Below are 17,858 nucleotides of genomic sequence, written 5' to 3'. Positions count from 1 at the left end.
ATACACCCCTTCCAGGAGGCATTAATTCCCAAATCTCCATCAGCTGGGAACGTAGCATTCAGAACACCTCAGTTTATGGGGGACACCTGAATCAAACCACCACATTCCGCCCCTGGCCCCCATAAACTGATATCCATGCATGATGTAAAATACAATGCATTCAATCTGACTTTAAAAGTCCCCATAGTTTTTAATCAATCTCAATGATGTTCATATATCCCCATAGTTCAAGATCTTTTAACTGAGCCATAATACCAAAAAATAACCTCAAAAAACCCAGAATGGCACAGAATAAATACTCACACTGCAATAGATGGCATTGGGCATAGCAAAGAAACATTCAACCAATACAAGATTTAAAACAACCAGGGCAAATATCAAACTCTGTAGCTTCAAGTCCAGCAACTCTAGCCAGTGACAAATCTTCAAGTCCGATAATTCTAACCAGCAACAAGTCTTTGGCATTCCAATTCCACCCCTCCAGCTAGGCTACTCACAGTCCTGGGAAACTTCATCGGGGCCGGCAGCTCCTCGGCAGCCATCTCATGGTCCTGGCATCTCCACTGGGTCTCCACTGCAAGCCACGGTTCATCCTCATGGCCCCATGGGGTCTCCATGCAGGCAACCAGCAAACCCGCTTCACACTGCCCATGGCCATTTCTAAAACACAAGACCGTGTTGCAAACTCAATGACCCTCTTTCCAGCATTTCTTATACTCCACGATACCAGGTAGGTGCCAATTTGTTAATCCAGGGGGGAATAAAGCAGACATTGAAGAACAGGACACTCCTTGAGCACTCAGGCCCCTTCAAAAGAGTCTACATTCTTCTTGTTGCCCCAGCGCAGGTCAGCTAGCCCAGTCTCAAAGGTTGTAATCTCTCAGTTGCAGCTGAACAGGCAACAGTTCACCCAAAGATTTTTCTTTCTGTGCCATATCCCTCTGCACACACCAGTTCATTTCTACGCAAAGCAACCCTGCACAACTTCTTAGGACATGGGCACAAGAGCAAGCTTCTCACACAAACTGCTAGCCCAGTCCAGGCAAAAGCTCTTTCTCACCCTCATAAGCCAAACCTCACAGTCCATAGTTCTTACTGCCTTCAAGTCTTTTCAGCTCTGACCAGGATAGACCATCAAGCTGTACTTACAGTACTGAAAGGCATCTCTTAGGCCAAGGTTTCAACTTCTTCCACATTCCTCTTGAAAATCAGCTACAAAAGGCTGAAGCCACATAGTCAGGTGTTAGCAGCAACCCCACTCCTCGGTACCACTTTACTGTTGCAGTCTGGGTCGCATTGCTGTTAGAAATCACCCAACAAAGAGCAGCTTCTGGGAAAAAGAGATTTATTTTGGCTTACAGGCTCGAGGGGAAGCTCCACGATGGCAGGGGAAAACGATGGCATGAGCAGAGGGTGGACATCACCCCCTGGCCAACATAAGGTGGACTACAGCAACAGGAGGGTGTGCCAAACACTGGCATGGGGAAACTGGCTATAAAGCCCATAAGCCCGCCCCCAACAATACACCCCTTCCAGGAGGCATTAATTCCCAAATCTCCATCAGCTGGGAACCTAGCATTCAGAACACCTAAGTTTATGGGGGACACCTGAATCAAACCACCACAGGTTGCTTTCTTTTATATTTAGGTTTTTAAAAAAAATTTTATATATTCAAGGTTTTAATCCTCTGTCAGATTTTAGCTTGCAAAGATTTCTTTTTTCTCATTCTGTATGCTGTTTCTTTTTTCTCCATTAACAGCTTCCATAGCTGCACAGAAACATTTTAGCCGCATGAGGTTCCATTTGTTTGCTTATTTACTGAATACCTGAATTTTTACTCAGAAATGCTCCCTTGTGCATATATATTGGAGTGCTTCACTTACTTTTTTCTTCTATTTGTTTCAGGTCATACATTGAGGTCCTTGAACCATTTGGAGTTTAATTTTGTGCATGTAGAAGAATGAAACTTTGTATTTATCACTTATGACTCCCTCTTTGTGTCTTTCAGAGCACATTCTCAGTGGACACAGCACATGGATTTCAGAACCACCTGTGAGGAGGTAGGTGGAGGGCTCTGACTTGGAAAACAGATTATTAATCACAAATGCTTGACCCTATTGTCTGGAGCAATCATTGCCTTTAACAAAGCATGTCCAAATGTGCTCATTTCACTTCCACAGTACATTTTCTCCTAGAAAAATTAGAGAACCAAAATATTTCAGGTGTACTCAGACATTAACTCTTATTTTGGCAGACTTTGGCATGTCTAATGTAACTGAACTACACCTCTCTATCACAGATTATATTTCATGATATCAAGTAGAGGTGTTGGCTCGAACTCTTCACACATACACGGTTACAAGTTAGAAGATATACAAGTTTCATTTCAGCACTATGATTTTAGGATTTTGTGATTCTAATGTCAAATATTTCAATATTTTTTACATAGTACTATATAGCAATCAAGATTTCCTATGGCACTGTAATCACACTTTGGTATGAGTTAATTTGATGTCATTACTCTTTCAGAATAATAAATACTGTTCAAGTGGGTGGTTCAGTAGGGATTGGTCTTAAGACCCTTAGTAATATTGAACTGTTTGTTTTTTTTTAAGGAGAAAGGCTATGCTTTTTAAAAATAATTCATTAGAAACATTGTTTTCTTTTTTCACTTCTCAGAAAAATAAAACTATTAATGAGTTAAATCTGTTGTATTTTTTATTTTACTTTTTATATTATTTTAAGTTGAAGTTTTGCATGGATCAATCATGTGTTGGTACTATCATTTCCCTTCTCCCTGTCCTCACTCCACTGAGGTCCCTCTTTAGTGAGGTTTCTGGTATTCACCATGGAGTTGTAAGTTATGGGTTGGAGAGCATCAGTCAATCATTATGGGGGCTAGGTAATGCCTCCCCACATTGCCTCCCACCCTGGGGCTCTTACACTCCTTCCAGCCCCTCTTCTTACAAAATTCTCCCAGCCCTGGCGGGTGTGTTTTAAATCTATTCTAATGTGGAGGTCTCAGCAGCTTCTGAATTTCTGCTTTTATGCACTTTAAGTCTCTTCGGTGCCTGTCTCCACCTCCCTGGTGCAGGTTGTCAGGCGTGTCATGAAACAGCACTCCTACTCATCTCACCAATTGCTCTGAGGTTTCACCTGGTCCCTAGATGCTCTGCCCGAGGTAGTTCATCTGCTGACAGGAAATCAGTTATCTATTCTTGTCTTGTTGGGTTTTGGTTGTCCTTGTTTCTCACTGCTTTCTAATAAAGAAAAAACACATTCTTAAACAAAGACTGAGATAAGGCAGTAAGGACAGGTTAAAGGGATCAGCCTTGCTAATCTTGGTCTCAGTTGGACTGGAGGTCTCAAATCTCTTCAGCCCTCAATCACAGCAGTTCCTTGCCTCTGGGCCTCAGGGGCCTTAACCCTTGTCCCTGTTCCCCCTCTGTGCCCAGCTAAGTAGTTTTTAGAGGACTCACTGGTACCCCCTAGCTGGTGATTGCCAGATGGTATTATGCTCCATGTCAGGTGCAGGAACAATATCTCAAGGAGGTACCAGTAGGCTGGTGCCAGCAGTAGGGAGAAATAGGGGCAGGGGCCAGGCTCCACAGTCCAGGATGCTGTTTGGGTCTGCAGAGTTGGATGCACTGAGTTCACAGGCCCCAAACACACTGTGCACCTCACAATCTCAGAGCGTGCAGGCCCCAAAGATGCCACTCCAAACAAGCTGGTGCCAGAGTGTAAGGCCCCAGATATGCTGTTCCTGTTACCAGCCAGGAGCATGCAGTGCCCAAACATACTTGCACCAGGAATGCACAGGCCCCACAAAACCTGCACCCAGAATACATAGGCCACAAGCATGCCAAGTACCTCACCAGGCTAGCGTTCACAGCCAGTAAACACCTCAAGCCCCTCACCAGCCCAGAGCATACAGGTCCCAAATACACTGGCACCCAGAATTCACAGGCTCCCAAAATGCTAGTGCCTGGAACACACAGAAAATATGTTGTATTTTCCAATACTTTATTATATATAAAGAACCCAACAAAACAGACTTGGTTGCATATGGTAGCATTTAAATCAAACCAAAGAAATACAAGGCTCTAGATATTATGCTCTCTGAATATTGTCCTTTAAGGAAAATATTTTAAGTTCTTGTATGAATTGTAGAAAGCAATTCTTCACTTTCACCTAAAATAATGCAAAAAAGATGTTTAAAATTGTTCATACTTGGAAAAACATCACAGGTGGTACAAAGCTTAGAAAGTCAGTATAGTAATTACTTTCTGGTTACTCAAACAAACAACCTACCAGAAGCAGCTCATGGAAGGAGGGGGTTTATTTTGGGTTTTTTTTTTTTTTTTTTTTTTTTCTGCTTCTTCCCAGCTGCTGTAACAAAACAAGAGAAAGTTTCATGATGGCAGGTCAGCAGGTCAAGAACAGACAGCAGGGCTTCATATATTGTCACAAAGGCTGGAAGGAAGCAGCGAGAATGAGTTAGGTAGCATGCAAGGGGAATGGATTATAAAACCTTAAGGCCAGCCCCCAGTGAAACAAGTGCAGCGAGGCTCCACCTTTCAAAGACTCCACTGGCTGGGATCAGATATGAGGCTTAGTCACAAACAAATGAGGCTATGAAGGGGGCCGGAGAGTTTTACATTCAAACCCCTGTTACAAGTATAAGATCTTGTAGAGAACTACTAAATTCTTTTATATTTAAATCTTCATGTTTCTTTTCATTTTAAAGTTTTAAGTAAGATTATACTTTACATACATACATATAAACTATACTTTTTCAAATAATTAATTTGCCTAAAATGGTTTCAAATTCCTATCGTGTATAACACTAAATGTTCTAAAATTACATTTACTGCTTATTCATATTTTAACTCTGCCTCTACCAGTTCATATATTTTACTTTTGAAGTAACAGTATAGAGGATTTGTATGATAGTCTATATTTATTTGTGTGTGTGTGTGTGTGTGTGTTTGTGTCGGTGTGCTGTGCATGCACATGTGCACTCATTTGTGTGCTGTGAATTCCAGGTCACACATCAGGTGTTACATCTCACTTTGTGACTGGTTTGAGGCAGTCTCTTGTTACTCACTGATGCCTATACCAGGATAGCTGGCCTGGAGCTTCTTAGGAGGCAACAATTTCCACCTTCCATCTTGCCATAAGAGCACTGGGCTCACAGATGAGCATTTTCACCTCCCACTTTATATAGGTTCTGGGAAATTGTACTCAAGTCTTCACTTGTGTGGCAAGTACTTTACACATTGGGACATCTCTTCAGACACCTATAATTAATTTTTAATTGTGCCACATCTATTTCCACTAAAATGTTATCCTCTTTGAATAAAAAAGGTCTCGGCAAATGAACAGCTCTTGTGTGAATGAGACACAGGGAATAATATGTGATTCATATGCTAGAGAAGTATTGGGGATAAATGCCATTTTAACAAGTGGTTTATCTTGGACTTCAGGGACTGATATAAGATTTCCTAGACTTCATTTGAATAAAACATTTTAAACAAAACTGTTTCTCTGTTTATTTTTTGTATATTGGTGAGAGTAAAGTATTGAAATCACCCATAAAAATTGTGCTGTGTTTAAGTTGTGAATATACATCTAATATTTATGAAAGCAGATGCATCTCTGTTTGGTGTTTATATGTTTAGAAGTAGAATTTAATTTGATGGATTGTTCCATTAATCAGTATGAAGTAAATTTCTTTATATCTTCTAACTACATTTTAAATTGATGTCTATTTTGTCAGGATTAGAATAGAAAAATTATTTCTTAGTTCCATTTTTGGAATAGCATTTTCCATCCTTTCACCCTAAGATTATGTCTGACATTGTTAGTAAAATATTTTTATTAGGGCTTCAAACACATGAACATGTTTTGTTTTTAAACCAAATTGTCAATTTGTGTCTTTTGATTGGGGAATGTAGACCATTAATATTCAGAGTTGTTCTTTAAAAAGTTTCTTTCACTTTTTTTTTTTTACTTTGCTGAATTTGTAGTATTAACATTTTATCAATTAATTTTTTAACTACAGGTCTGGTATGATTTATTATGTGTCCCTCTTTCTCTTCTGTCTGAAGGATCAGTTTAGCTAATTTCTGTACAACTGATGAGGTGGTCAAGAACTCTTTAATCAACATTTATCATAGAAACATCATTTTCATTTAATTATGAAAGATAGATTAACAGTTGTCCTTCAAAGGTAGAAATACATAATAGAAATACATTTCTACTAGAAACTTGTTACTTTGCTTGACATGCTTTTTAAAAATATTTTATTTTTATTTATTTATTTGAGAGAGAGAGATACACAGAAATAGTCAGGTAGACAGAGATAATGGGCACGCCAGGGCTTCCAGCCACTGCAAACGAACTCCAGAAGCTTGCACCTCCTGTGCATCTGGCTAAAGTGGGTCATGGGGAATTGAGCCTAGAACTGGGGTCCTTAGGCTTCATAGGCAAGCGCTTAACTGCTAAACCATCTAGCCAGCCTGACGTGTTTTGATTAGTAGCTCCATGTTTCTCCATTGTGGTTCCTATATAATTTCTTTTTTCTGTAAAATTAATGTTTTGAATATAATATGAGATGTGGAAATTTTCTCTAGTCTTGCTTTTTATTGGTGTTCTAAATAACTTATGCACCTATGACCTTCTTTTGGAATGAGTTTGGTGAATTTTTCTATATTTTTATTGAACATGTTTTATATGCCTTTGTCATGAAATTCGTTTTACTTTTTTATGTTTTTCCTCTTTATTTTTTTTTCCTTTTTGAAGGCTAAGATTTGTAGATCAGTTCTTTCCAGTGTTCCACAGACCTCAATTTTTCTTATTAATTTATCTAATATCTGAATATTTCATGTCTCCTAATTGTTTTTCCAACTCTTATATATATCCTCTTTGAAACATTCTGTGGGTAAGCTTTTCAAAAAGGCTTTATAAAACTTTGACTCAGGACTGGAGAGATAGCTTAGAGGTTAAGGCACTGGCCTGCAAAGCCAAGGGGCACAGTTTTGATTCTCCAGTGCCCATGTAAGCCAGATGCACAGGTGGCACTTAATCTGGAATTCATTTGCAGTGGCTAGAAGACCTTATGCACCCATTTTTCCCTCTATCTATCTGCCTCCTCTCTCTCAGTGAAGACCTCTTAGGAGCCTCTGGATCTCTGCTTTGGTAGGTGTTGAGCATCCTCAGGGTTTGTCTTCTCCACCCTAGCACTGATTATCAGGTAAAGCGTGGAAGTGGCACTCTTGCTCTTCTTCCCAATTCCTCTGAGGTTTTATCTGTGGCTTGGCAGATCTTCAAGGCATAGTTTATTTCCACCACTCTTGCTACCTTCCCATGTTTCCATCCTCTGGAGCAGGTGATCCAGGAAATGGGGACACAGGGACCCTTTAATCAACATTTTAATAATCATTTTTTGAGTTCTTTTTCTGGAATTTCATCTAAATGATGTATTCAAGCATGTTATTGTAGATTTAGTAACATTCAGAGGAGTTATGTTGCTTTTGCTAACTTTGTTTTTGCTGTGCACTTATATATCTGAGTTAAGTTATAGTTTGATTTTTTTTATTTTTATTTTTAGTCATCTTTATCCTTTCATTGAAATTGTTTGTAATATTTCAAAAGACACTACTTTTAAAATATGGTTGAGTTTTTAATCGTTTTTTGTTAATTTTTGTTACATGTGTATTTGTAGCACCAGGTGCAATCTCCATTACTGCTGTGACAATTGTTTACGGTCTCTAAAAACAGTCACTATCAAAGATTAAGCCCACTATATACATATAGCAACAGTTAAATAACAAGCAATTACTCTTCAAAGAAACAATGGCAATACAGTGTGCCTTAAGGTATGAGTTGTTGGGTTGATGGGCTGGAGTGATGGTTTAGTAGTTAAGACACTTGCCTGAAAACCTAACGACCAGAGTTTGACTCTCCAGTATCCGCATAAAGTCAGATTCAAAAAGTGGTACATGCATCTAGACTTCATTTGCAGCTGATAGAGGCCCTGCAACACTATTCTCTGTCTGTCTCTCATCTCTCTCTCTCTCTGATTGCAAATTAATAAATAAGAAATAGTTTAAAAATATATTAATTGCTGAAGAGCTAACTAGAAAAAAACAAATCCAAGTATGACTAGCAATTAGTATTTGGTTGATAGAGAAAATCATAGAGGGGAGAGAAATTTAAATGGAAGGGAGTATAATAGGGACAAGGTGAGGAGATTGCAGTTCGAACTGAAGACAGAATGAAATAAAAAAACATGAAACCATGGGCTGGAGAGATGGCTTAGCGGTTAAGCGCTCGCCTATGGAGCCTATGGACCCCGGTTCGAGGCTCGGTTCCCCAGGTCCCACGTTAGCCAGATGCACAAGGGGGCGCATGCATCTGGAGTTCGTTTGCAGAGGCTGGAAGCCCTGGCGCGCCCATTCTCTCTCTCTCCCTCTATCTGTCTTTCTCTCTGTGTCTGTTGCTCTCAAATAAATAAATAAAAAATGAACAAAAAAAAATTAAAAAAAAAAAAAAACATGAAACCATATAATCAGAGAGCTTGAAAGAGTCATGGGTATTAGGAGGCTGAGACACAGGCACCCCAGAAATCAAACAACTTTTGTTTTTGAAAAATCTATCAAAATAAAAAGGAATATAGAAAGAAAAAGAGAAAGGGGGAGGGAGGGAAAGAGAAAGGAAGGAAGGAAAACAAAGGGAAAGAAAATAAGAACAGAGCAAGGCAAGCAGCAAGCAGCACTGCCCTGCTAAATGTCATTAAATGAAGGAGGAACAAAGGTGAAGTGGACAGAGCTGGGGGGAGTAGAGTCTGAATACAGACTTGCCTGATGGCTGGTTGCGGCCTTGATCCTTTGGAGTCCCTCCTTGGGATCCCAGACTCTTGTCACATTCCTGGGCATCTGTAGAAGGTCAGGTCATGGATGCTGGTTCTATCAGTGGGCAGCCCTTCATAGAATGGGTCGCAGATTGCTGATCATACTTGTGGGTGTGGTTCTTCAAATTCTGTTCTTGCCTCTGGGTGGTTGTTTGTAAGGTTGAGGTCAAGTCAGACGTACTGTTCATCAATGGCTTCTTCATGCATTGGGTTACAGATGCTGCTCATAACTCTTGGCAGAGATTCAGAGACCTGTCGTGAATGCTGGCCCACCCATGGGCTATGAGACTTTGCTCATGGAACCTATCTATGGTCCCTGCAGAATATATTTCAGACCAGGACTCCCCCTTATAGAATACCAAGCAGTTCTGATTCAAAATTTCATTATGCAACCTATCTCCTAACTAGGTTTTAGAGCATAGTCCCATGACACTTGTTTTGTTTCCTGGTGATGTGGTTCTGTTGTTTCTGGTTCTGGGGCTGTCCAGCTGCTAATCTATCAGGGTTTTTTTTAAATAGTGTCAAGCTGATGCTCTTGTCAAGAACTAAGAAGACAGGGTTCTTCTGACATCTCCCTTCATTCTGCTGCTCCTGCAGGCAACTTTTGCCTCCTTTCTTCCCTTGTTTTTCCTCTTTAAATGTATTTTAACATACCAATCACTCCCAGATGGGCTCTGCATTTTTTAATTAATTTCCTATTTTACTATTGTCTTTTAGACACAGCTTCTTGAATTACCCTTTAGAGCAGATCAGTCAGCATGATTTACAGAGCACCTGTTGTGTGCTGCTGTCAGTGAGGAGAGAGATCACTCTTAAGGAACTTTCCCTTTTTCCTAAAATGGACAAAATCTTACACCACAAGTATGAAGTAATCCACAATTGTATTTGACAGAGGGTAAAATGATGCTTAGCCCACTGGATGAATCAGTTTACAGAGATATTGCTCATGGAAGGTGCATGATCTAGTTGTATTTCACAACAATATCATGAGGAATTTTAAGAAAACAAACAGCTGGTAATCTCCATGAGAAATTTTATTCCAAGAGTAAGCCTTGTTTTTTGAGGAAGCGCTCTCTACATAGCCCAGGCAGACCTGGAGTTCACTATGTAGTCTAAAGATAACCTCAAATTCACAGTGATCCATTTACCTCTGCCTCCTAAGTGCTAGGATTAATGGTATGTGCCACCATGCCTGACAAGCCTGGAATTATTTACCTAGCATATGATATTTCTTAAATAATAAGGAAACATATGCATCTAGGTGTTTTTACCTATTCAATTAAGGATGACTCAGTAATTATCAAGTGAAAATAGCACTCTTGATGATGTTTTGGTTCGTTTTAAGATTCAGAGATTATATTTACATTTTAAAGGATAGTTTTGGTATCGTCAACAAGTGATTACATTTAAAGCACTTGTTAGGGAGGAGATATTAATCCAGGCGAATATTACATAAAATGGCTTTCAGAGAGGAAAGATTGATGGTCATCACCACTGATTCTTAAGCCATAAGATGCTGGCTGAAGTACAAATTCAGGGATCCCTAGTCTGTTTCCATGATTCTCAAAAGTATGTGAATTATACACACTGAGTTAGAAATCACAAATCTTGGAGCTTCAAATTAGGGTCTTGTTTTGATTTCTATAGTTCACTAATTTCTCTAATCTCTTATCCTCATTACTTATATGTGTAAAATGTGTGGATGTGCATGGATATATGCCTGTGTATTTCAATTAGAGATTATAAAATATTTGAAAAAAAGTATTTGCTCAGCGTGTACTTTTCAGTTTTGAAATTCTATGATAGAGACTAAAAGTTGTTAGGGCTGAGGCTGGGACGAGTTATTGTGTGATGGAGGTTTGCAGGGATTTTTTTTTTTCTTTTCCTTTTTTTGGAGTGATGAAACCATTAGTACTGATTTTGCACAATTTTGAATATACTAAAATATAAATTTAAACTTTAAAGATTTGACTCTTATGGAGTGAAAATTATTGTTCAATATGTCTATTACATTTTTTTATTTAAGGTATTAACCCAAATTTCATTGTTACTGTATTGCAATGTATTTTCTTTACCACAGTTTTTTTCTTCTCCAAGGTTCTGTTGGTTCTTTGACTTGCTGTCTCATAAGTGAACCTCTGCATTACTTCAAATGGTTACCCCTTTCCTGTGCACATATGCAAAGTAGCAAATGCCTAAGTCATTAGAGAGAGTCCTCAGCTCTAAATTGTTATTCAGTATAGTTCACTAAGTAGTCCTTAAAATTGTAGCCTATGAACTCATCATAATTTCTGTTTCCTTTTTTATTATTTTATTTTAATCTGAAGACAAAGACAGGGGTTTGCTTGCTGCAAGATGGAAGTCAGGAGCCTTTCAAAGTCCGGCTGCACCTTGCCAGAGACATCCTAATGATCCAGGAGCAGGATGTAATATGTGTGTCGGGTGAGCCTTTCTATTCCGGTGTAAGTAGCTCTTCTTTCTGTTGGCACTTGCTTTTATCTTTTGTTGGTACAAATGCTTACTCACAGAAAACTCTTCAAATATTTTCCTTTTACTTTCATAACCTATTCAGTGGTTCTGCAAATGATTTTTGTTCACATGTTGGGTGAACTATATCTTTGTCTGAGGATCTTGCTGGGTTGTACAACATAGCGTAGAACCCATCTACACCCTGCCTGTTGACTCCTTTCTTCTTTATGACAAGAAATGACTTGCATTTTCTGAACATGAGAGAGTATGCCTTATCTTTCATGCAGGACTAATGTAGAATGGCACACTGTAATGCCCCCTGTCCTGGCCTTATCTTGCAGTCTTGTACTTTTTAAAAGCAGTACTAAGGTGCTGCCTTTTCTCAATGTCCTTGAAGTACTATGCTTTAGATAGCGCTCATCAAACTTAGGGTAAATAGATTTCCCCTAAGAAGGTACCTGAAGGGTTTTGTGGAACACCATGATAGAATTTACTGATAGCTTGTTAGCAATTCTCTCCTGCATTTCTCCAAATGATGCATATGTTGATTCTAATCTAGTCTCACAAGAATCCATTAATTGCTTACCAAAACCAGTTGGTGTACTTAAGAGCATCACAGCTATGGAAGACACCCTTAGATGAACTTGGGTTTCATTTGATAAAAATATTATCATGAAACAGAACATATTAGAGCTTCTTTTATGATATCGTATAACATCACAAAATATATTGTGACTGTATTGGCATATGCACCTACAGACAAAGAACTTATATGAAGTCTCCAGTACTCTGCTCCTTGTTTCCTCTTACACGTGCTGCTGTTCAGCATGATTTACTTTGTGCTTTACTTTCCTAATCCACTCACCTTAAAGTGTTTGGTTGGTGATGAATAATGCTGACCTGGAGTCTTCACACCCCTTTTCATTAACATTCATGGGAATCAAACAAGGTCTTAAATCAATAGGCCTTTACTAACCAAAGATAATACACATTTTCAGACTGTTAACTGTTCTTTTGTCACAGTCCATGAAATTATTCTGACTCATGGGTTTGGATTTCAATGCTGATTAAACTGTTCCTGTGGGGTTGGCCCTTTCCTATTCTTCGTTAATGAGTTCTTTCTTTTTTATTTCTACAGAAGAGGTTTAATTTGTACTACTCTTGAATAAATCTGTCTCAAAGATACTAAATCACTAAAAGGAGAATTACTCATAAAATTCAGTATTTTGAAATTCAAACAATGATTTTGATTTTTAATTTTGCAGTCCAAATAGTTGGCACATAGATTTACTACTTATGATAAAATGTATCTATAAATGAAGCTCAGAATGCTGGGAAGAATTTAGATTTTTAGGAAAATTGTAATGTCAACAAAGTGAAATGAAATATTTGAAAATATCACCACCTATGTACAAATGGTACTTATCTGATAATGGCCATACAATGTATACAGCCCACTAAAGTTCTAGTTAACATGGAACATTTTCCTTGACATTGAACTAGGTTGGTGATCATGAAACACCTCACTTCCATTCACATACTTCTGGATGTACTTGCTGGTACAACAATTCAGAAACCAGATCTAGATAGCATTGAACTCTCAAGGAAGAGGTAACACTGTGGTGCTTATTCATTTCATGATGTTACATGGAGGGTGCCAAGAAGACTATTAAAAATTCTATTTACCAACTTGCAAAGTTTGAGAGGAAAGGAAACCATTTCAAGTTAATTATGTTTCCATAGTACTGACAACAAACAATTGACAGGTGAAGCAAAACCACAATTTTCAATATACCAAAAATGTAATGCATTTATAAATAAATTTAGAATAATATGTATATGATAACAATCCTTCAAACTGTAAAACATGAGGAAAAAACTAATTGAAAAGAATGAATGGAGAAACATAACAATCAGCACAAACTGAAGAATAAATATTAATAACATGCCACATACTTGAAAGTGTTCTAAGCCAGTCATGATCCCAACAGATTCTTGGATATGTGCACATGGGATTTTTAAAATTACCTAAAAATACACAGAATACATACTAGCTATATTTGCCTTAATTAAAAAGAAAAATGTTGGGGTGTTTATATTTCTTGACTTCAGAACTTTTAATATATTGCCTAAAATAATGATACTGTGAGATTGTCATAAACATAACCATTTGAATTATTGAAACATGTCAGAGTCCTTAAGTAGGACAGTAGGACCACACTTGTCTGTTTTTATTTTTATATATTTTTTATTAGTTTTCTATTCAGCAAATACAGGCAGTTTGGTACCATTATTAGGCTCATCTGTGACCTACCCTCCCCATTGGCCCTGCCCTGTTGAGGTATATGGGTCATGCATTGTGGAGTTAGCCCACAGTTATTGGCACGATAAATGTCTTTGCATATCCTACCCAACATTTGGCTCTGACATTCTTTCTGCCCCCTCTTCTGCAAAATTTCCTTGAACCATGTTGGGTTCTTTTTTGGTCTGCTTCAGTGATGAGGTGTTGGGGGCCTCTGAGGCTCTGGCTTCCTGATTTGGTAGGAGTTGATTTGTCTCTGTGTTGGTCTCCTTCCCCCTTGTGCTGGTATCTGGTTCACCAGGAAAACAGCACCCTTGCTTGTTTCACCAATTTTTCTTAGTTTCAGCCGGGGCCCTTTTGAGGTATGATGGGGTGGCTCTTTCCTTAGGATCTGCATCTATCTGAAAAAGAGAAGCCGATTCTCCAACGGAGAGTAAGTTAGCACCTTGTCTGGTTATTTTTTAATTAGGGTAAAGTATATAAATATTTATATGATTTATAAACACGTAATTTACTCTTTTAAGCATTTAAAGTACACTTTTGTCACAGAGTGTGTTCTCATTGTTGTATAATCAGTATCTGTACGAATTTCAAGAGTTTGTCACATGATATATAAACTCTATATTTATTATGTAAGAACTTCACATTCTTTGCCCTCTTTCAACCACCACTGTGTTTTTTGTCTCTTTCTATTAACTATTCTGTATAACTAATATAAGTGAAACAATGCAATATTTGGCCTTTCATTTTTTTCATGAATGTGTGTGTAATGTCTGTGTAATATGTGTTTGTATGCAGGTGGGCTCACATGCAGGTGCATGTGCATGCATGAGTGAGTATTTGCATGTAGAGATCAGAGATCAAGTGTCTTTCTCAATTACATCCAAGCTTTTTTATTTTGTTTTGTTTTGTCTTGCTCTAGCCTGGGCTGATCTGGAATTCACTATGTACCCTCACAGTGGCCTTGAACACATAGTGTTCCTCTTACCTTTGCCTCTAGAATGCAGGAATTAAAGGTATGCACCATCAACCTGACCCAATCTTTATTTTGAGACAGGATCTTTCACAAAACCTGGAGTTTTCCTAAGTTACCTATACTAGCTAGCCAGTAAGCCTCAGGGTAAGATCCTGTCGCTACTTTCCCAGTTCTGAGATTATAGCTGAGCCATCATGGCCAGAAATTTCATATGAATGCTGGCAATCAAACTCAGGTCCTCATGCTTGGTCTTTTCTATTTTGCCCATTTCACTTGGCTAATGTCTTCAGGATTCAACCATATCGAAGCATGTGTCAGAATTTTGTTCCTTTTTAGGGTAGAGCAATATTCCTTTGTGTGTATACACTACACTTAGTTATTCACTCACTTTTCAGTAGACTTCGAGCTGTTTCAACCTTTTGGCTCTTAATGTTTCCATGAGCATTATAAGCAGTGTCAATTTGAATTCTACTTGATGTGTATATATACTCAAAAGTGGAATTTCTCAATTTTGTGAGGAACCACTATACTAGGTTATATAGTAGCTGTACTATTTCATTTGTCATAAAAGCAATACACATTGGTTCTAAGTTCTTCATATTATATATATATACCAACAACTGGTATAATGTTATTGATAATGCCATTCAGTCAGATGGGAGGAAATCTCTCGGTTTTCATTGACTTTCCCATATTTTCTGATAACAATAAACATGGTTCTCTGTGCTTGTGGCCCAATAATATCTCTTTTCTAGATATATGCTTACTCAGTATTGGCCCATTGGTCTACTTTTAAAGACATTTTTATTGGCAAATTGTATAATTATAGACAATAAACCATGAGAATTCCTGCCTCGTTCCCACTTTCCCCTTCAGAAATCCACTCTCCATCATAGCCCTCCCTTTCTCCATTAGTCTCTCTTTTACTTTGATGTCGTCATATTTTTCTCCTATTATAAGGGTCTTGAGAATATAGTTCTACGAACTGTGAGGACATGGATAGCAAGGTCAATTTGTATGTGAATGATTGCATTGTATGTAGTCCTACCCTTCATTATGTTATTACATTCTTTCTACCACCTCTTCTGCCATAGATCCTGCATATGATCTATATGATAGAGATATTTCAGTGCTGAATACTCCTCTGCCACTTCTTCTCAGCACTATAGTGCCTTTTAGGTCATCCCAGTGGTCACTGATATCTGACAAGAGAAGCATCTCTAAACAAAAGTGAGAGTAGCATTAATATGTGGGTATGAGTGTTGATAACAGTGCTTACAAGGTAGTTTGGTGAGTAATATATGAATATAGTCAGACACGAGCAGGCATTATCATCCTAGGTCTCATGACTTCCCCTGCATATGGTTTTGATTAGGTTTTCAAAACAAGGTATATATATTCCCTCCCAAGGAGTGGGCCTCCAGTCCAATTACAGAGCATTGATTTTCCCCATAACAGACATGGCACTATTGCAATTGCTTGGTCATTTGGCCTACTGGACAAACTTAAGGCTTGCAGCATACTTTGTTTTCACCACTGATGATTCCTCTCTCTCATAGGGCTACATGCAGCATAGCTTTATCCAGCTTTCTGTCAGCTGATCTAAAGGGATGAGGTTTTCAGTTGGATTCTAGCTTTATTTCTCAGTGTCCTTCAGCCCAAGCATGTGGAGTATTTAATAATAATGTCTTACCATCTATTTCTGGTTGAAGGCAAAAAGCACTGGCAATGATCTCTAATATTTTGGGGGTATTAGAAACCTCTCTGGCCAACAACTCACTGGAAAGTATTCCCTAACTGGCATTGAAAATTTTTCTAGTAATAGTCTACAGTGTCTGGTATGACATTATCCAAAAAAACATAGTTTTTCATAGCATCTTGAATTAATTAACTCTTCCCCATCCTTGTTTTACTCAGTCTCTTCCCATGACCTCATTTAGGCCATTCCACCCCCAGAAATCTGTTCATCTACTTACGTGTATATAATACTATATCCTTAAGTCCTCCTCTGTCTTCCCTCCCTTATAACCCTTTTCTAGCTTATTGGCCTCTGCTACCAGTTTTTACTCCAACTCACATACAAGTCTAAATATTTGTAGTTACTATCCACATCTGAGGACTAACAGAGAGGTTTAGTTTTCCGGGCTTGGGTCATCTCACTTATTATAATCCTTTACAGATCCATCCATTTTCCTGCAAATTATATAACTCATTTTTTTTTAACTGTTGAATAGAACTCCATTGTATAAATGTTCCACATCTTCATTATCCATTTATCAGTTGAGGGACATCTAGGGTGGGTCTATTTCCTAGGAATTGTAAATAGAGTGGCAATAAACATAGTTGAGTAAATATCTCTAAAGTAGTGAGAAGTGTCCTTAGGATATATGTCTAGGAGCGGTAAAGTTGGGTCATATGATAAATCTATTTAAGCTGTTAGAGGATTCTGCACACTGATTTTCACAATGGCTGTAACAGATTACTTTGTCACCAACATCTTAGAAGGGTAGAAGGGTTCCTCTTTTTCTGTATTCTTGCCTGCATTTATTGTCTTTTTTTTTTTTTTTGATGATAGCCATTCTAATGGTAGTGAGATAGACTATCAAAGTAGTTTTAATTTGCATTTCCCTGATGGCTAAGGATGCAGAACATTCTTTTTAGATATTTGTATACCATCTGTGTTTCTTCTTTTGATAACTATTTAGTTCAATAGCTCATTTTCATATTTTGTTTATTATTGTTTAGTTTTCTAATTTCTTCGTATATCCCATTCTGTATGTTACCTCTTTGTTCTATTCACAGTGTCCTTTGCTATACAAAAGCTTTTTAAATTCATGGGGTCCCAGTGATTCAATAGTGTTTTTATTTCTTGAGCAACTGGAGTTATATTCAGAAAGTCATTGCCTATGACAATATTGTTAAGTATTGCCCCTACTTCTTCCTCTAGCAATTTCAGAGTTTCGGGTTTGATATTAAGAACTGATTTGGACTCAATTCTTTTGAATGGAGACAAATAAGGCTCTATTTTCATCCTTCTACATATAGATATCCAGTTTTCCCAGCTCCATTTGTTAAAGAGGCTGTCTTTTCTCCAGTGAATTTTTTTTTGCATTTTTGTCAAATATCAGATGGCTATAGCTGCCTGTATTTATATCTGGGTCCTCTGCTCTGTTCCATTGATCTGCATGTTTGTCTTT

General features: G+C 38.1%; 1 protein-coding gene across 4 annotated transcripts in view; it reads left to right on the top strand.

Moving 5' to 3' along the window:
* The window catches only part of Sntg1 (syntrophin gamma 1), a 922,134-nt gene that overhangs the window by 466,038 nt on the left and 438,238 nt on the right, over positions 1-17,858 (top strand). For 3 of the 4 annotated variants that reach the window (XM_045143328.1, XM_045143327.1, XM_045143329.1), the window contains 2 exons: positions 2,009-2,060; positions 11,242-11,376. In XM_045143328.1, coding sequence (XP_044999263.1) covers positions 2,034-2,060; positions 11,242-11,376 — 162 coding nt within the window. In that variant the 5' untranslated portion in view covers positions 2,009-2,033. The remainder of the gene's footprint in view (positions 1-2,008; positions 2,061-11,241; positions 11,377-17,858) is intronic. The other variant, XM_045143330.1, reaches the window with a different exon arrangement.

This window comes from Jaculus jaculus, chromosome 2, assembly GCF_020740685.1.
Source record: "Jaculus jaculus isolate mJacJac1 chromosome 2, mJacJac1.mat.Y.cur, whole genome shotgun sequence".
Classification (NCBI taxonomy): domain Eukaryota; kingdom Metazoa; phylum Chordata; class Mammalia; order Rodentia; family Dipodidae; genus Jaculus; species Jaculus jaculus.
Note: the sequence above shows the minus strand (reverse complement) of the source record. Positions and strands in the feature narration are given on the sequence as shown.